General features: G+C 43.4%; 2 protein-coding genes across 2 annotated transcripts; one reads left to right on the top strand and one right to left on the bottom strand.

Moving 5' to 3' along the window:
* Window positions 1-166: 166 nt before the first annotated feature.
* LOC147207908 (semaphorin-7A) lies at window positions 167-12,189 on the bottom strand. The gene is made up of 14 exons (XM_086107527.1): window positions 12,013-12,189; window positions 9,777-9,907; window positions 9,565-9,624; window positions 9,332-9,430; window positions 9,156-9,264; window positions 8,914-9,021; window positions 7,973-8,115; window positions 6,776-6,954; window positions 6,032-6,134; window positions 5,756-5,942; window positions 3,589-3,704; window positions 3,367-3,518; window positions 1,945-2,021; window positions 167-1,082 (listed from the first exon to the last, which is right to left on the bottom strand). The coding sequence occupies exons 1-14, from the start codon at window positions 12,122-12,124 to the stop codon at window positions 757-759; spliced, it is 1,902 nt and encodes a 633-aa protein (XP_085963653.1). The 5' UTR covers window positions 12,125-12,189; the 3' UTR covers window positions 167-756.
* Window positions 12,190-13,062: 873 nt separating this feature from the next.
* Window positions 13,063-19,245, top strand: LOC147207907 (uncharacterized). Its single transcript, XM_086107524.1, has 5 exons — window positions 13,063-13,114; window positions 14,551-15,458; window positions 16,793-16,964; window positions 18,042-18,208; window positions 18,406-19,245. Exons 1-5 carry the CDS (start codon window positions 13,093-13,095, stop codon window positions 18,559-18,561), a joined length of 1,425 nt encoding a protein of 474 aa, XP_085963650.1. The 5' UTR covers window positions 13,063-13,092; the 3' UTR covers window positions 18,562-19,245.
* Window positions 19,246-20,185: the final 940 nt, after the last annotated feature.

Genomic DNA, 20,185 nt, shown 5'->3' with positions numbered 1-20,185 from the left:
AACCTTATGCATGAGGACATCTCGAGACAGCATCATGTGCAAGAAGTCTTTTGCAACAAGTGTGGTGTAATTTTGGAACCCAGGGACACTCATTTTAGTCAACTCCAAATTCTCTTTCTCTCTCACATCCGTTGGAAATTATATTTTGAAATAATAAAAAGCCATGTTGAAAAATAATTCAAAATATGATTTAATAAATTACAACTACAGCAATGACAAACACACCACATAAAGCATGTAGCTCCACGTTATGTGGGTTCATTTTCATCCAACCCCCCCTTAAAAAAAAAATCAACAAAATGTTGACAGGACAAACTTTGGAGATACAATGCATGCGCAACACATTTGAGAGCGGTTCACTTCCAAAATAGATTAAGTGAATCAACTTCTTAAAATTCTAAATCAAAAAGAAAAAAAAAGTTTTTAATACTATTGCATTTTATAGATATAAAAATATATATTTGGGGGGGGGGGTTTACAGTAATCCCTGCACATTCGTGTGTCAATAATTAATTATTTGTACTTTTTTCTGTGGAACCTGGTCCTTGTAATTTGGTGAAAAACTCACCTTTGTTGCTTGTTTTGTCCACTTTCTGAAACACCCGAAGGTGCCACAAGATCCTGCCTTGTCAAAATAGGTATAAGTAGGACAGTTAACATTGTCAAGGGAGCAGCACTGTACATGCTCTTTGTTGTACGTTGACAAATGAATAAATAGCACAAAGACAAAAAAAAATGCAGGTGTCATCCAAGGCTTTACGTTATTGTGCGGATGAGAGCAGCCAGCGCACAAAGCCAAAACGAGGGTCTCGTCGATGTGGCGCTGCCCGTGACGTGTACGGCGTAGCGGGCGAGCACGCGGCTGAAGCCGCTCTCTTCTGACACGCACGTGTACGCCCCCTCCCGCTTGTCGTTAATCAGGAGCAGGCAACCGTGGGGGCTCCAGGCGCAGGGTGTGGCGCCCCCGTCATCGTGATGCCAGCTGTAATGGGCATGGCGGGACCCCACGGGGCAAGGCAGGAAGTACTGATATCCGTGAGGAAGTGCCACAGCCACCTCGGGCATGGTTGAGCGATTGACCACTGTAAACATCAACGCCCACTTAATACAAAACATGCGGAAGTGACAGATAGCACAAAAAAGTCTCCATTTCTTCTCCTAAAGCAACACTGCGGGATTATGGGATAAAGGTCGCTTTGTGTCAACCACCGATCACCTCATTTGCTGGTCGTGTTGTCGGTGGACCAACCTTTTTCGCTCTATTTTGTCATTTCAGAAATGTGTGCTAATGCTAAGTTATGTTAGCATTGAGTCATGAGCCCACTGTTTTAAATTTGCTCTACTTTCTTATTCCTTTGTACCAATCACCCAACGAATGTGCAAGAGTGCTTTGGTTCCCATAATATGTACCATGAGAAAACGGTGTTTGGTGTTTTGATACCAATATGCTGACTGTTGTTTTGGATAAAAACCACCTGCAGATAATAAAACCATGCACGCGCGCAGGCACACAGGCGTACACACAGCAGGAGCTCATATCATGCAGGTCACATGACAGCAGAAGCTGATAAGGGAGCGGCTGTTCTGTGTTGATGGGTCAGTTTCAAGGGCGTATTCATATTTGTCACGCCAAGGTTAGCCATTTTGTACTCGCTAAGAAGCTACAAATGTGGGAAATGCGGGTATTTACGTCTCTTATGGTACGTTTTGTGCTATTTTCTTCAAACAGTATGAAAATATCACTATTTGATTGTTAATGGGTGGAGGTGTTTTCCAAACCAAACATGATGCAAATGTTTCTATTATTGTGACTGGTCATTTGCATTTGACTCACAGAGGATGCGTGTTGACTTTGTTTAGTGATTCGGCCTCTCAGCACTTCATCGAAATGAAAGAGTTTGTCCTATTAATGACTTTTTAAGAAGGAGATGTTATTGTACACACCTTTTTTGATGTGATGAGAAGGTAGGGATGAGCACAAGTGGTAATTTCCTGAATTCACATCCTGAACCACGCTACCACTGTCAAACAAAACATACAGGCGTTACCGGCACTTAAGATGGTACAGCTCGAGATGTTTGCACTTAAAACGTCACCACTTTACACTTGAGATTGTACCACTTTATATCTTAGCACTTAAGATGAAAGCACTTTCGATATTTGAACGGTAGAATTTACAACTTGAGACATTAGTACTTGAGACTTTGGAAGAGACGTTGGAACATTTGGATGTGGAAACATCAGACTTTATGACTTCTGATTGTAAAACTTGATACTGTGACTAAATATTGAAAATGCAATGAGCATGAGTGGGGATGTACTAATTCAGTCAGAGTGAGTCATTTTATTCAAATAAAGAAAAGTCATCATGTCACGATGGTGTTGAGTTATATTAGTCACTGCTGTGCCCTTCACTGTGTCATCTTTATTTGATGGATTTTGCAACTGCTCGTTGACCAAGGGTGGATTGTTTGGATTGTAGGTCTATTCTTCGGCAGTGGTTGAGTTCATTTTAAACTCGTATGACAGTGAATGATGTTAATATGTTCATCAAAAAATACTTGGATACTTTGCTCTATGGTGACAAAAGATTATTTCTATTTGCCGATGGGTATTTTTCTTTCATCCATTTTCGAATCCGGTTATCCTCGCAAGGGTCGCAGGCGTGCAAACTCCACGCCGGAAGGCCAGAAGCGTGGAATCGAACCCCGCGCCCGCACCTCTGCGCTGCGAGGCCCATGTTGTAACCCAGGGGTCGGGAACCTATGGCTCGCGGGCCATATATGGCTCTTTTGATGATTGCATTTGGCTCGCAGATAAAATATTCTCGCTTGTTTAATCCATCCATCGATTTCTGACTGCTCATTTCCTGTTTGGGGCTGCAGTTGGCTCCAGGAGCAATTTTGATTGGCTAATACTGACTTACGTTGCTGCTGAAACAGGTAACCGCCCCCTTTTGCTTGCCCGCAGCAACTCTGGCAAGCTGACTATGATTCCGCTTGTTTTGCTGGATTTTTAGCAATCGTGAGGAACGGAAATCCATTCACGTTAATGGTGAGTATTATCACAAAATTATTTAAAGGGCTTATTATACGGACATTTTGTTGAATTCACTTTTAAAATACAGTTCGCATGTCGCCCCGTATTTTTCTTTCTTTCAACAAAAATGTCGAACTTGCGACACACTCGCCGCAAACACCCGCTAAAGAGACAACCACGGATATGAATCTACTCTATTTTCGATGTGACTGACTATTTCCCGCAGAGGTGTGATGGTGTTGCGGCATTCTGAGCCACGGTGGTCACACTTTGGTGAGGGTGTGTTTGTGTGTACGCACACTAGTAGCACCACAAAGTATGTCAGACCTGGTAGGGGTGGCGACAGTGCAGCCGGTGCCGTCCCAGGCGCAGTATGGGTCTCGCGCCAACACGCACTCCTCGCAGGTGTCTCCATAGTGGTCACAGTCGGCCAAGTCCATCTGGACGAGCTGAGTGCGAGAGCCGACGTAGAGTTTTTTCTGCAAAATACTTCATGTTAGGGTTAAATGCATTTAGCCATGAGGAGGATGTTACCTTTCATCGACTCACAGAGGAAGGATGGTGGATGATGCTGTCGATATGAGCTCTGTGCGCAAAAGGTCTATATTCTGCGATGATGAAGGCTGCGCTCTTGCTCTCCAATACCTTGTCCACTCCTCCGCAATCTGCGGAAAACAAAAAAAAATCCAGCAAGTTTGAAGGGAGAGTAAAATATCCCCAGAAAGTCCAATTAGGCAAAAACAACCTAAGAATGTACAAACATCAGACTACCCATGTTTTTCGACAGCATTACATTGTTTTTTCCCCCCCAGACTTTTGTTCTTCTGGCTTCTAATGGGCTCTAATGGAGGCGTACTGTAGTAGTTTTCCATAAGTCCTCGTTTCCTTCAATCACTATCATTATCGTTAGACAATAGACTCTTTACTGTCATCGACTTTCTTCAGGCTTGCGAATGGCTCAAATAGACTTACAGAGGTGACTTCATCAATCCACAATTCCGCATTTTCTCCCAATTATCATCACTGTTTGAAGTGCCTTTTCTGGAAAATGACTTTGTTCGGCCGTCTGATTGGACTTACACTGTAGTGGTACTCCTCCAATCAGTGGCATGGAACTTTTCACCCCGCAAATGATATTCTTCAGGCTTGTCTTAGGCCAAAATAGACTTACACAAGACATTTTTGTCATCTGTCCACAACCGCTCATTTCCTCTGATTGCTATCAATGTTCTAAGGGGTTGTTTTTTTTCCTGCAAATGACTTCTTCAGGAAGTCGCTGATGGTGTCGCAGTTCATTTGCCTAACAGGCAGCAAGGTTTCACATGCTTGTCGGTGATGACGTGAATGTGAATGTGAAAGTTTGTCTGTCTCTTTATGTGCCGTGTGATTTGCTGGCGACCAGTCTTTGGTGTAGGCTAGACTTGGCTGCCCTTGACCCCTTTGACACTGTCTGTATCAGCTACTGTCTGCCTTTGAAGATAGTATTCAAACCTCATTTAACGGGACAAAACTGCACTGAGCGACAGTTTTCCACCTTTGGAGGTAGGTAGTATGAAAAGCTCCATTCACGCTGTTTGTAAAAGCCGACATTTATGAGCCATTTTATTCATAGGTTGATATTCTGTCACGAAAGTAATGGCATAGACCCAAAATTGGGGAGACAAAGTTGTGAATTTTCTGCCTTTGAAGATATTATAGAAGTTATTAAGTTATCAAGTAGGTATTGTTTGGAGATGCCCTGTCGTTGTGTGAAAGCGCACACAATGGTGGTGATATGTCACTTTGCTGGGTTCTGTGTGAAAGGAAAATTGGATATACGCTGGGTCTTCTGCTATAGCTCCTGTGTTGCAATTTTGCTGGTTCTCTGGGTGAAAAGGGCATGCGGTGCTAATTTTCACATAATTACACAAGCATTTGCCGACACTAAACGTACATTTTGAAAGTTTGAGGTTGTAACTCCTCAACTCAAACGACTGAGATGGTGATGACGTTGATTTCAAAACGACCACGAAAGCTCCGTCCTCCCTCACTGCTTTGCACACCGGTGCGTGACCAACCAAACCCTTGACGCTTCTTTACTATTGGTTCATGACGATGTGGTCATCCTGAAGTGGGTGAGAGGTACAATGGGAACATTTGAGTGTTGCTGCTTTTTTTTGCAGGAAGCTTGAGTCAGCACATCATGAGCAAATATCACATTTACTCCAAGTCCAGACTAGTTTGCCCTGTTTCAACGACAATGAGCCGTTGAAGGCGTAGTCACCGTTGGGTTATTTGAGGAATGACAGAGATTTGTAGATTATTTGTAGCCATTCTGTGTGTGTGTGTGTGTGTGTGTATATGTGTGGGGGGGGGGGGGGGTTTGTGCAGGGTGGCACTAAGCGTTACTGTGAAAGACTGGCGGAAGGATAATTGTATAATTGGTATACTGAGTCCATACCTTTTCTCATGCGTGCTGTTTCATTCGTCTATCGATGATTTGTTGTCATTCTGTGCATTTCTATTGCAGCGGTAAGGAGTGCATTCCCACTCCCCAAATGTACCCGACTTTCAGTGTTAAGACGGCAAAGCACGGTTGCAACAAAGGCCTAGTGTGACCCGCTTCCTCGAAGCAACAGTTGACCTAGTTTTAACAGTGGCGGCGGTGTAAGGCGGCATGTTGGCGTGCGGTCCCCCTCCGAAAGGCAGGAGTTATTTTCAGTTTCACGATGCTTACTTCGAGTCAAAAAGAGAAGCGTGTTTTCCTTTGTGAAAGCAGCGTCGGCGCGGATGTGAGTATACATGTGGTGGCTGATGAGAAGTGGGCCTGATTTCTTCATAGGCTTCACCCACTCTTCCATCTCAGAGTTGATCCGGGTCATTTTCAGGACGTCCATAGAGAGATGTGTGCTGTCTGAAACGCACTGAAGAAGAGAATTTTTTTTTGTGGGGGTCGGTTGCATCCTGAAATGTCACAGTCAAGATCAACTGTTTTATTTTGACGCTGTCGTACCTCCCTGGACCGGCCCCTCTGATTGTGTGCGCCTTTAAACGGCGAGTTGGTGAAGACGTCCTGGATGTCCTGCGAGGAATAAACGCATACGGCGCTCATGTTCCTGCAAACAGAATGTGACACTGTTGTGAAACCCGTTCAGCTGTATCAACGGCTGCTGCGGCGCAGAGTGGGTCAATGTTTATACCAGCCGGAGAATAACAAACATCCTGTCATTTGTGCGCAAACAGCAACGAGTCGAACAACACGTCAACATTGACGCACGGCCCACACTCATCTAAAATGGTGGCAAGACCAGATCCATCTATTTACTAAAGCAGATCACTCAGAACGCTCATTATTAACGTCTTAAACTAACCACCAGTTCAGAAACATGGACGATGTTGAAGGGGTAAGAACTGAACGCATGTTTTTTAATAAGCACATTGTAGTCTTTAACTAAACTATGCACGTTTTCATAAACATCAACAATTAAAGTCTTCCATTAACTGAAGTGTTTATGGTTTTGCATAACACCAAATATAAGTGAGGCGACAATGAACCCGATGAGAGACTTAAGCAAGCCAAATGTCATTTTTTTGGTCAACATTGAAGATAATTTGGCCTTCAACCATCCTAAATTATGTGTTTTTGTCAACAAAAAAAAGAATCTAAGCCACACTAAGTCCCCAGTCGACAAAACACCGAACCAGATAACTTCTTGAAAGTGAACCATCCTTGCTAACCACTTGTTTAAAGTCCTACCATTCATTCCTGAAGAGCACATAAACACGGGTGTCCTGCCATTGCTCTGCGTGCACGGTGGCAATGTCCACCATCTCGAAGAAGTGTTGTTTGCTCTTTGGGTCACCACACAAGAGCCTGGCACTCATCTGGGAAGTCCAGATGAACTGCAGGTTGTTCTTGGGTCCACCCATGTCCGCCTGAGGAGAAGCAACGTTACAATGTAATATATACAATACATACAGTACAAGTTGTATCGAACTTCATATGTACGATGAAATAGCAAAGTGTGAAGAGTCTCTGTCACGAAATGCATGTGAGCTTTCCATAACCAAATTAAATTATATTTCCAAATACAAAGGGGGCGGCACGGTGGACCAGTGGTTAGCGCGTCGACCTCACAGTGCAGGGGTCGTGGGCTCGATCCAGGCTCCGGCCTTCCTGTGTGGAGTTTGCATGTTCCCCCCGGGCCTGCATGGGTTTTTTCCGGGTACTTCGCTTTCCTCCCACATTCCAAAAACATGCATGGCAGGCTGATTGAACACTCAAAACTGTCCCTAGGTGTGAGTGTGAGTGCGGATGGTTGATCGTCTATGTGTGGCCTACGATTGGCTGGCAACCGGTTCAGGGTGTCCCCCGCCTACTGCCCGAAGACAGCTGGGATAGGCTCCAGCACCCCTCGCGACCCTTGTCGCCGCGGATCGGAAAATGGAAATGGAAATACAAAGGAAAATCCTCCCAACTGGCACCAAGCCGTACAGTATACTGCAAAGTGTACGTATAGTATATATTAAGTGTTTTAAAACAATACTTAACTATATTGATAATGTCATATGTACCTGTGGGTAAATCATTGACATTTGTTGTGGAAAATTCACTACTTCAATGAAACCGACAGCCTCTGAAATATCCACACGTTCTCCTTCTATTTCTCGTCCCTTTCCTTCCTTTCTTTGTATCATTATATTATGCATCGAGTGAACATGGTGTTGTCTGAGGTTCAATAAAAAAATAACAATGCAGTGTCGGTGCCGCCTCAGAAACAGTTCCTGTTCAGAACAACGGGGATTTTGTTGCAACGATTTTGTATATGTGGGCCAGGGTCAATTGCTTGTTACGGATTTGGTTTGTGGACTGTTTTTTTTTTCTTCTCACAATCGTGCAGTTCAGTCGCTCTCGGGCCACGTCGCACCGTGTGCGGCAGCGCTAAATACTCACCATGCAATACTGGGAGACGTACGGAAGCCATGCGCTGCTCCACCCGTTCAAATCTTTATTTTTCTCCTTGTAGAAGGCGTAAACTTTGTCCTGCAAAGGTTCATCCCTCCGTCTGCTCGTCACCAAACCCAAGTAGTGCTGCTCTACAGGCAGAAGCATAGAAAAACAAACACACACCTAAGCTCATTCAACAATACAAATATCAGACGCTTATTCAAAATGACCCATCAACATTTTCTGCTACGCCTTTGCCTGTGGTGAAACCCACACCTGTTTTCGGTGCGGCTTGGAACTGTCACGCCATGGCATGAAGTACACGTGCACGGGCTATTGACATCCGATAGAAGAGTCGTATCAATAATTTGATCCACTCATTCATCTGTGTCACGCGTGAGGGTACTCGGAGGAAACCCCACACCTGCACACGGAGAACGCACAAACTCCACGCAGGAAGACGAGAGGCCAGATATCAACCTTCAACTTCAGAGCTATGACGCACACGTACAAACTATTCATCCACTCTTTTTTTAAGAACTCTGTCCTTATCAAAGATAATGTGCTCTAAGAGAGACTTTCATTGAACAAGGTTGAATATGAACATTAGCATACGTCCGAATGTTTGATACAGCACTTTGTAAAAAAAAAATAAAAAAAATAAAAATTAAAAGGTAAATGGCAAACCGCAACAGTTTAATCGGGGCTGTTGACTCTTATGACTGGAGTCACATGTGGCAATAACCAAACAACTCTTGTGAGCGGTCCTAGCGACACACCCACCAGAAAGGCTACACTTAAGATTTAAGACTTGCCAAGTCTCTCCATTTACAGGTGAAGCATCTTGAACAACCAAGAACAGTCCAGCTTCTTCCACTTCTACTCTTGCAGCTTAGCGTGACTGGAAATGGACACAGCCGCTCTCTGTATGGGACTTCACGTGTTACCTTTGTCGTGGTTAGCTGGTCCCACTCTGTTCTTCCCAAATTTGTGGACGCCCACGTACTCCTGAGAGCCGGAGTACGTTACATACAGCGAAGAACTTGTTTCAGATTCTGGAATTCAAAAATAAATACATCAAAAGAGAATCTATCTAATTGCCTCTCGCAATTGCCCGGTATGGAGGGAACTTCGCTAAATCTTGGAACGCTCGCCCCCCCCCCCCCCCCCCTCTTGTGTACCAACTCACCAACGAGAGCAGAATGTTCAGCGTCCTTCAAGATAAAATTCCTGATACTCCCTCGCATGCTCTCCAGGTCGTCAGCCGGTATGCAGATGGGAGGATTCTCTGATGGCATCTACAAAGAAACACGGGAAGTCAGCAAAAAGCCGCCATGCTTCTCGAATGCATCTCGAATGTCTCACTATGTCGCAGCAAAGTGTTTCTGCTCCGTCCGTCCCGCACACAAACACCCGGCTGGTGTCCTCCCTCTCATGGGCCAGGACCACATCATAGCTGCATCCCTGAACGACATTTTAGGACGTGAGAACCGAGCATTTGACCTACCAGGGTGCTGCGTTGTGTGTGTGTGTGTGTGTGTGTGTGTGTGTGTGTGTGTGTGTGTGTGTGTGTGTGTGTGTGTGTGTGTGTGTCTCACATTTGGCGACGCTGCGGTGTCGGGGCACTCGGACCATAGCAACTTTCTTTCAACGGGAGTCTGCAATGGAAGGATGACAGAGAGAGCACCTCGGCACTGTGAGGTTGACGCGCTAACCAGTGGCCCACCGGCCCGCCTAACCAGAAGTCATTTCGACATATTTTGTCACACGTTTTTCAATTATTTAATCACTTTCAAGTGCAGTTGGTTACCTTGGGAGGATGCAGGAAGCTGAGAGAGATCAAATGTTTTTTTCCGACTGCCATCAGCTTGCCATGAACTCTTTCTGGATGAAGAAGTGTGCGGATTTCCCCGGGTAAGATCACACTTTTTAGTGCGATCTCTGCCAAGGGAAACATCAAAGGATAAATTAGATAATGGATATATTGAATTAAGTCCAAGTCAAATTTGCAGCATGAGGTTTGAATCAAACCAGAAAGCCCTGCATGTTGATGTAATTACTTTTTAGATGGCATTTTAGCAAACCTTTCAGAAAATACATCCCCGCATTGACTCCTGATCTCACCGACTCCGCAAATCTCAGGAGACTTAATCTTCGTGGACTGACTGATTTTTTTTTTTTAACTGCTCTACCAGGGAAGGATACTACCGCGTATAAAATATGACAGGTGGGACGTTTTATGACAAAGATGAGTTTTTAACTGCAAGTATAGGTCAGTGATTCACTATGGCACATTTATGCAGAAATGTGGGTTGCATCACCACGGCAAAAAAATAAAACTAAAATGAATTGACAAAATTCAACAAGATGAGGTGTCGCAAGATTTGAGAAGCGGGCGTGATGTAGTGAGATTTGGTGCTGCTTCAGAAGTGTCATTTTCCAGAAAAGTTTGCTCAAATACCATCTAAATTGTAATTCAATCAGGAGGATGGAGAAAAAATATACTGTATATTTTGAAAATCTGTTTTTTCCATTGGCCACTGACAAAGAACAACAAAATGGAACGGAACCCCCTTCTGGGTAATATGATAACTTTTTGCTTTCGATAACATGGACTTTTAAATGATCTGCAATTCCATTCGCTCACTGTCTGCAATAGGTGCGCCTTTCTCTTTCACTCATGTTTCTGTTTTCATTGAAAACAAGAACAACTCTACTCAAATAGAGAACCAAGCTCCAGACATGACTTGAGTTTTTTGGTTCTTTTATTTAGTGGCTACAATGTAGTTATAACATGCACAGAAAATGCTGATTTGGAGGTTTATCATCATGACCATAGACAACAGGGGCAAATGGTATTCACCTTTGAGAAAAAATTGAATGCCTTGTGGCAAGGGTCTTTCCTTATTTTGTTGTCAATGGCAAGTGTTTCAAAAGGAAATTCAATTTTACTATACTGGCTCTGTGTTCCAAGTTTTTAGCCTGACCTCCACCTCAACATTTATATTTATATAAGGATCTCTCACTTTGCTTTTCCAACTATCCAGTACGAAGCCACAGCTTTTTTTGTGGCCACAAATGTGTTTTGTGCCCACTTTATGTCAAGCTCTAGGTTACAGATGAGTATTTTGTGACTGCAATTGAGAATTTGGTGCCCACTTCGTATCAAAATTGTGGCCAAAAATGATTTGCTTTCAAAAAGTACCCAACCACATCATGTCTGTGGGGCTCCCGTGCATGAGCATCATCATCTTCTAGGCCACAGGTGTCAAACTCAAGGCCCGGGGGCCAGATTCGGCCCACCACATCATTTTATGTGTCCCCCGAAAGAAAATCGTGGGTGTTAACTTCCATGATGCTCGCTAAAATCTGGACAGAAATGCTACATTGTCATGTGTAATAAATAATGAGATTTTGCAATAATTTTGTTCCCCTGGTTACACTCACTGCAACAATAATTGAACAAACAAATAGTTGACTGATTTCAAAATAAAAATTCCTTTAATACCAGTAATTTTTACTTGCCTTCACTTTTGTCAATCTGTTATTTATTGTATGTTCTGTATATGTTCAATAAACATTTTTTAAATAAACGAGTAAGCCATCATTTTTTGTGTGTGTGTGTGTGTGTGTGAACAAGTAATAATACGATGTGATGATGAAACGTTTATTCGGTTTCCGACAAAAATGAGTTTGACACCCCTGTTAGGCTGTGTAAGAAGTGAGCAGCAGCAGCAGACAAGAACACAAACACACTCAGAAACACACGCCGTTTCACTTGTATACTGTACAAAGTACATAGCGCCAAGTGCAAGTTGTCAGCTTTAAACACCTGCCTGCCCGTCCAAAGGTCCCTGCAATTCACACTCTGTAAAAAGGCACAACGTGGGGTAACGAGCAACAAAAAGTGATTTAAAATAAGTAGTCTAAATAAAGACAGCGGCCGCACGGTTAAAGTCGTCTTTCAAGAAAGAGAGCTGAGTCTCATTTCATCGTAGATTTCCTGCTTGAATAACATTAAAACAACTTCACTAGTGATCGCCTACCGTCCTGTGTGAACGTCATCCTCGGTAAAAGCGTCGGGTCCAGTGAATTGACACAAGAGAGGAGCCATGAAACATGATGAATAAAATACAACGCCGGTAGAAATGTGGTCATCCTTCTGCGTGACTGGCAGGCGCACACCCGTAACAGAAGTGGTAAATGCGCAACTGATGAAGATTGGCGTCGAACTTCGACTTGATCATTTAGGTGGATTCCCCTCCTCCTCCTTTTTCCCCTGTTCATTTCTCGTAACATTTGTACATGTATTTGTTTTCATAAAATAAATAAGGTTATGAAATAAATAAACATTTGAATAAATCATCCTTTTATCACCTATAAATACACAAATAAATAAATAAACGAAAACCAATTACATATTATATCATCATTAAAATGAAGTTTACATTCATATTTTCGCTACTTTTTTTAAAGTAATCTACAAATAACCTGGCCCAACAGTCTGTTAATAAATAAGAAAGAAGAGCATTTTTTCCCCTCAATCCCTCGGTTAAAAAGTACTGTACCGAACTTTATACCAGCAGGTGGCACTGAAGGATCGTCTAATTCTGCACTCCGGCCGATTTCACTGCATCGAATGAAATCCAATCCACAAAAATATGCCCATGCAAAAATGAGAATCCATATGCAATACTTAACATAACATTAAATAGGCTTTTGCACTAATAAAACACTCAGAGGCTATCTCATCCATCCAAACAATTAGCATTATCACTATGAAAATAAAACGGGGTGGGGGGGGGGGGCATGCTGTAGCTGTAGTAATTGATGCCAGGAGGGACTCTAATTCTTCGTTCACAGTCCATTTCATTGGGGACTGTAGAATCACTGCAGCAAATGAATGGAATACCCCCCAAAAAACCAAGAGGCAATCAGGAAGTGTGGATGCTGAGCAGTCCGTCAGGGCTGCAGTGCATTGGTGGAATAAATCCAAGCTCAGTCAGCCTGTGTGTGTGTGTGTGTGTGTGTGTGTAAGTATGGTGGTGGGTGGGGGGGGGGGGGCTCCTTGATGATGGTGCTGGGCTCACACTGACTCCACACACTGCAGAGTGGCGGATGCAATCATGTCACACTACATCCTGCCAGGTAAGAATCTGCATTTTCTGCTCTTTTGTTTTGGGGGGGGGGGGGGGGGGGGTAAGAGTTTGTATTATTGAAATAGCACTTTGGAGCTACAGGATTTATCTTTTCATTCTTAATTTTAGTCCAAAACATTAATGAAATGTAGCGTCCTTGATGATAAACATCAACACTGCATGCTGAATTCCGAAGTCAAAATGTAGGACCGGATCAGATGTCGTTGTAATGCGTTTCAAATGAAAAGATGACAATGAAATAAAAGTTCAAATATCAAGCTTTGATTTCATGGTACTTACATCTAGCTGTATTTAACAACCCAGGACCTTTTGTTTGAAGCCATCCTCTTTTCAAGTGAGCAAAAGTATTGGAACAGACTCAGAATAACTTTTAATATTTGGTAGCAGAACCCTTACTTGCAAATTTTGCATCAAACTTATGCCTGCCACAATCACAGCAGGGCAAGTGAGGAGGACATATTATGTTGACGTCAGCAACTCAAAAGACCATTTGAACCCGTTTCATAAAAGAAACCACGGGAGCCACAAACCCTTTGGAAATCTAAAATGAAGAGAGCATTTTTATTTTGCTTTAGTGTTTCTGCCTTGGTGACCCGTTCCGAGCAATGGTAAATGGGCTGACATTTGTATTGCGCTTTGGTACTCAAAATGCTTCACACGGTTACTTCGTTTACATACTGATGACGCAGAATCAGGAGCGAGTGGGGGCTCGGTATCTTTCCTCAGGACACTTCAGCATGGTTGCAATGGCCAGTAGTGAACCTCCAACCTTTGCGTGGGAAGACAACTACTCTACCACTGAGCTATACATGCTCGCCGTATCGGATGTGGCCATCGTATTAGCCATAAAAGTCAACATTTATGATTAAACAGGAGCTCATTTTTTTTCAGTATGTAAACGTTTTATAACATCTTTAATGGGTTGTGTGAAATTAGATTTTTCTTTTAATGCTAAATGAACTACAACTCATGTTGCTTCCTGCAAACACATTTCATGTCGCTTGAACCCCTTTCATTTAGATCTTCCATAAAATTGTGTCTCCATTGATCCTTCCAAGATTGTGGTCACTTGCTGATTGGAAATCTAAATTAAACCCTGTCATGATAGTCTCATATGAGGACACTTGCGGTCTGACTGTCAGGAAATTTAACATGCCCTCTGTCTGGCTTTTTGACAGCGACACTGTCATTAGCGATTGTCATGAATGAGGGACATTTCCTCATTGATCTCATTAAGATGACTGTAACTCATTTAGGCCTCTTCAATATATCAGTCTGGTCCCCAGTTTGGTCATTGCTGTCAGCAGTCTGCAAAATCCGCGTGAATTCAGTGTATATAGTTAATGTTTGAGTTTTTCAAGAATAATTGAAGACAGATACAAAGCTGCTCTCAGAAAAAAAAACCCGAACTATTGTTGCCTGTAGTTCATCTGCAGGTCCTGCTGGCCGTGCTCCTGGCCGTCTTCTGCTACTGCATGGTGCTCGCCTTCATCCTCTGCTGCAGGCCAAAGAAGGGTGTATCCTCAAAGGATAAGGAGTTGGGAAATCCGTGCCCTCACCCCAACGAGCGAGTGACCGTGACGCTGACGCCGACGCTGTGCACACGGCCCGTCCGGCAACAGTACGAAGAACTGGATGGTGACATTTTGGACTTCACGTCCTCTAAAAGCAGCTCGTCCCCATCCGAGGACGACCTCAGCGATCTCCCATTTGATTCCAGGTGTTCGTCTCCACTACGCCGCCTCAATTCACCGCTCGTTCCTTTAGCATCCCGCAAGAAAACGAGCCACAGCCAGGCATCCTTGCCCTCATTCACTAAGCTAGTTCCCAAATCCCGTTGGATGAAGGGTCGGCGCAGCACTGTGAGTGGGGAAAGTTTAAGCCACCAGGCTGCGCTCTCTCCATCTCAATATGGCTCCATCACGTCCTCCATCCCCGCCAAGCCGACCCCCTTGCTTCACTTCTCCCTGCTCTACTCCTCAAGCGGTACCCTGGTGGTCAACATCTTGGGGGTGTCTGGCCGGAGGAGGAGTAATAGGATTCTGGTACGGGCTAGCCTGCCACCAGTGTGCCCAGTACCATGCCAGGTGGCATCCCGACGCCGCAGCTTCAGCCCGGAGCTGCAAAGCCAGAGCGCGGCGCTCCAAGCGGGGTCCTTGGAGAAGCTGCGGGCATGCACGCTGAGACTAGAGGTCTACAGCCGAGACTTCTCAGGCCTGCGCGAGGTGGCTCTCGGCGTGGTGGAACTGTCCTGCCAGCAACTGGACTGGGAGCCTGACACAACGGCAACCTGCACTAGGCAACTCAGCCCTGCCAAAAGTAAACTCAAGAAGGTAACCTCAAGCATTTCTTTCTGTTTATTCAGTAAATATTTGAATTTGACACGATAAATGCAACACAAATGCGAAGCAGTTTTGAAAAACATGGCTTATCGGGCAAAATGTGAGTGCAATAATTCACAGCAGTTTTTACAGTAAATGTTTGAGTTTATCAAGAGTATGCTACACAAATATGATGCAGTTTGCAGAACCAAATGTGTTAACAAAAAAAAATCTTTGTACGTGTTTCAGTTGATAGAAAAAGAGTTTGAGTTCATCAAGAATAATGCAATAGCACCAAATCAGCTGTGCCACTAGTGTGCTGTACTTTTGTTCATCATGGTCAAAATGAGCAGCAAATCTGCCAGGGCAGACAAGAATAACTCAGGAGATTGTGACAACAGGCGGGCAAAGTCAAATTTTTGTGAGAGCCTGAATTGACTGATGCGTGTAGACGTGTGCGTGAGTTGCAGCGGCTGTGATGTAAACGCCAGCCACCCACACAGTGAATTTATGACCAAAGTCAATCTTCTCAGCTCGGATGCCCTGCGTGCCTTTGATACAGCATGCGAGTGACGCAAATCACAAGAATGATTTTATCAGCGGAAATCCAAACACAATAAAACAATTGCTTCCATCCATCCATGCAGGCAAGGTGCATGCGTGATTGGTTCACCAACCAACTGTAGGACACTTTATAGGCAAACAACGATACGATGATTCATACCTGTGGACAATTTGGAGTGAAGTCAACATTCATTTTTAGAATGTGGAAGTAAGACAAAGCATTGACAGAAAACCCCACGCCAACACAGAAGGAATTAAAAAAAAAAAAAGTCCACACACGAGCACCGAAATTTGAACCAAAACCCTTAGAGCAGGGGTGTCAAACTCAGGTCCTGGAGGGCCGCTGCCCTGCATGTTTTCCAAGTCTCCCTCTTGCAACACACCTGATTCAAATGATGAGATCATCAGCAAGCTCTTCGCAAGCCTGACATTGAACCTATTCATTTGAATCAGGTGTGTTGCAATAACAACAACAATGTTGTTTTGAAATATAAGGAGTATTTGTCAAGTACCGCATGAGTCACCACACGGCAATCAAGGCAGGGCAGTGACGTCATCATACTACTTGTATTAACTGTATGAAAAGTCGACGAAGAGTGACGTCACATTCCACCGTGAAGCCGACAATGGTCCTTTTTGGCGCATTATGAAGTCCCAACGACTCAGAAATAAAATGAATGGGATCCGACACAGATCACGAAGAGAACATCTGCTGACTAAAAGACTCCTTTGAGTGTGAGTTTGATCATAAAATGTGGTGTTCCTGTGTTGTTGTTCCTCAGAGTGTGAGCTCTCAGGACACACGGTCGCACAGGAAAAGCCCGCTGTGTGCGCCGCGATCACTGGGCCAACTCTTTGTACTGCTCCAGTACCAGGTGCCGGCCCATCGCATCAAGGTGATGGTGCGTAAAGCCGACCAGGTGGCCAAGCTCACCCGCATCCCCGGAGCCCCGGGTAATATCACCAATCAGAACACGTGAATGATATTTGATCAACACTCAAGTTCCAATGGAATACAATGCGAATCATTGCAATTACAATACGTTATCATCGGTATCAATTATGTAAGCTTAGTTTATATTATTAATAATTATCATTTTATGTTTGAGCATCATATTATTTCATGTTAAAAATACCCAAATTATATTCTGTTGTTTAATAATTGCTTAGACATGTTTTTAATGTTGGTAGGTTCTGATTGGCTGTTAAAGTTAGAGAAGCAGGAAGTGATTTTAGTTACGAGAGTTGTGGTCTCGAACGTGCTGCGGTGCAGATGTCTTTTTTTCCCTTTTAATAAAACTGCATTTAAAGGATTCCATCTCTCCCTTTGCCGTTCGTAAAGTAGAGCTATCCACTAAAAACAACGAACCCCTCAATTTACAATGATGATGGAAAGCTACCTAGTTCCCCCATTTACGATACATTTGACTCCATTTCCCAGATAATTCACTTTAACTACAATGATACAATAGGATTCCTTGCATTTACAATATGATTCACCTAAATACAGGTCTGATTCATTCCAATTGCCCTAAGATGTGTTTCACTCCATTTGCAATACACTTGACTCCAATTCTGACATGATGCATGCTGACTGGCAGCCAGAGGTAAACTTGTGACAAGTGAAGTGCGAGTATGCGGGGTATGACTGTACCACTATTACAGACTGTAGGATTGTCGAAATGCTAAAAAGCCATAACTATGATGTTATCGTATAACTGGATTAGGAAGCCGTGCCGTTTCCCCTCATGTTTACTCGGCATCTCATTTCCAGCCTCGCTTCACTGGCACATGAGAAGGGAGAGAACAAAACCAGCGTTGACATTTTCAGACAAATTCATTCCACTTTGTTGCCCCCAGAGAGAGTCCCACGCTTCCAGGAATGTGTCACCACCATAAATGACACATTGCTTTTGAATTATTATGCAATCCAATTAGAAAGCTTGAGTGGATTAAAAAAAGGAAGTCATATTGATTGTGGTCGACTGAAAATGCTGATGCTAAATACTGATGCCATGTTTTCCTCATCAGTCCACTACGTCGTCATCAACTTGCATCATGACGGCAAAGTGATCAGCACCAAAGAGACCAAAGCAGCCGGCAGTTCAAGTCCCGTTTGGAACGCTCCTTTCCTGTTCGATTTGCCACCCGGTGATGTCACTCATCTGCCATTGCTCTTCGAGTTCATTGTCATGCAGGTATCTGGAAAAAAAACGAACCCATTCCTCTTGAGTACCTCCAATTACAACACGAGCCACTCAAATTAGGATACAATACAATTTACCGTCAGTTATTTTGGATTTACTCCAATTAGGATGTAATTCAGCGGGATTAGCATACGATACTCCAATCATGAAACTATTTATTACAATTCACTACAATTTCTCGTCCACAGGGTCGTCTCTACACGAAGAGTAGCATTCTGGGCCGCGTGCTGATTGGTGGCCATGTTTCGGAAGCGGGGCGAGGACACTGGAAGGAAATGTGTAGCCGGGCCACCGGGGAGACCGCTCGTTGGCACACCATCCAGTCAGACAGGAAGCAGGAGTGATTGATAGACAATTTGATTTAGTGTTGTTTATTTCATTGTGAAGTGTCCATCTATAACTAATGTCTCTTACGAATCAATCAAAAGCAAAAAGCAATAGGCCTGCACAAGCGTCACAGCCTGAAGCATATACCCTAGCTTGCCTTGTTAGCTAAGCCTGCTAATATTTTTGTTTTTATTTTGATTTTTTGCATTGCACTGTGGGCGACCCGGTAGTCCAGTGGTTAGCGCGTCGACCTCACAGTGCAACGGTACCGGGTTCATTTCCAGCTCTGGCCTCCCTGTGTGGAGTTTGCATGTTTCGATTGCAGGCAGGATTGAAATTTAAAATGCTTTAACATTTCAATAAAGCGGGCGGCCCGTTGGTCCTGCGGTTAGCGCGTCGACCTCACTGTGCAGAGGTGCAGGGTTCGATTCCGGCTCCGGCCTCCCTGTGTGGAGTGTGCATGTTCTCCCCGTGCCTGCATGACATTAACATGCACGGCAGGTTAATGGAACACTCTAAATTGTGCCGAGTTGTGATTGTGAGTGCAAATGGTTGGATTAATATAAGATCAAGCAAGCATTTGCCTCTCTACACATTTAATGTATTTATAAAACTACACGAGTGATATTTGGGGTTTGTTTGTCAATTCACCATGTATGATGTGTACTTTTGCTATTGCTCTGAAGAAGAACCACTGGGAAACTGAAATAAACACATTTTGCCAAAAATTAAGCAATTTGGGGTTTCATGTACAGGTATGTCATGTGGTTTTTTTCTGCCTTACAATGTATCATTTTTGCCTAAAAATCATTTTTGCGCTACAAGCAAATTATCTAACAATCTCCACAACCCTCTTATACAGAAGTGAAAATTAACATGTCCTCCTATTAAAATGATCTACTTCATTTCTGTCATTTTTGCAGTTCACATAGTTGACTGTGTTTCAAAAATAGAGCACATCTGTGATGTAATCTCATCCTGGGGCAGTATGATGTCATAACACATCAGGCAGCACGTGAAATGGTGACATTTATGTAATGTGTAATATGCCATGTTGCCATGTAAATCCAGCGTAATGAGAAACATTTCATTAGTTGCTACATTCAAGTCTCTTCTGTTGTCATTGTACTCAGAGTGGAAGCTAAAATAGGAAATGCGTGTGCATTTAGTTTTTAACATTATGAGTCAACTTTACAAAATTATATGAATGGCAATATATATATTTTTTTAAGCCAGCGTATTAATTTGGACATTTTAAATATTAGAGCAGGAAACATTTTCAAGTGAGTTGAACTTTGGAGAAGTTATAGCAGTAAACATGCCCCTGACTCTGACTTTTTCCCCCGCTTATTTCTCAAATATTTGCAAGACTTTGGTCCTCGAGGTTAAAAAAATATTCAACTATCTAATTTTTCAGCGACATTTTTCAGCCACACTGTCTTGCTTTATTTTCATGTACAAATTAATTCACATGTTATATCTATAAATTCTAACCCTCTGCCCGATTTCCTGTTCTCACTGTCTCCAATATCTCAGACAATTTCCTGATTTTAACCATGTGTAAGAAATGATCAGTCAGTGGGCCTGGTGATCTCTTGAGAGTCTGAGTCATCTTCCACAAATAACTAGAACCTTTTCTTA

Source organism: Hippocampus guttulatus, chromosome 3 (assembly GCF_054856545.1).
Source record: "Hippocampus guttulatus isolate MCC_2025c chromosome 3, RoL_Hgut_1.0, whole genome shotgun sequence".
In the NCBI taxonomy this organism is placed as follows: domain Eukaryota; kingdom Metazoa; phylum Chordata; class Actinopteri; order Syngnathiformes; family Syngnathidae; genus Hippocampus; species Hippocampus guttulatus.
Note: the sequence above shows the minus strand (reverse complement) of the source record. Positions and strands in the feature narration are given on the sequence as shown.

Excerpts from the sequence above, each read along its gene's own strand:
- LOC147207907 (XM_086107524.1), top strand. The coding sequence starts at position 13,093 with ATGTCACACTACATCCTGCCAG. Across the intron at positions 15,459-16,792 it reads CCAAAAGTAAACTCAAGAAG|AGTGTGAGCTCTCAGGACAC; the intron begins GTAACCTCAAGC and ends GTTGTTCCTCAG. Across the intron at positions 18,209-18,405 it reads TCGAGTTCATTGTCATGCAG|GGTCGTCTCTACACGAAGAG; the intron begins GTATCTGGAAAA and ends TCTCGTCCACAG.
- LOC147207908 (XM_086107527.1), bottom strand. The coding sequence starts at position 12,124 with ATGACCACATTTCTACCGGCGTTGTATTTTATTCATCATGTTTCATGG. Across the intron at positions 2,022-3,366 it reads ACTGTCGCCACCCCTACCAG|TGGTAGCGTGGTTCAGGATG; the intron begins GTCTGACATACT and ends TTTGTTTGACAG. Across the intron at positions 1,083-1,944 it reads TTCTCATCACATCAAAAAAG|TGGTCAATCGCTCAACCATG; the intron begins GTGTGTACAATA and ends TGATGTTTACAG.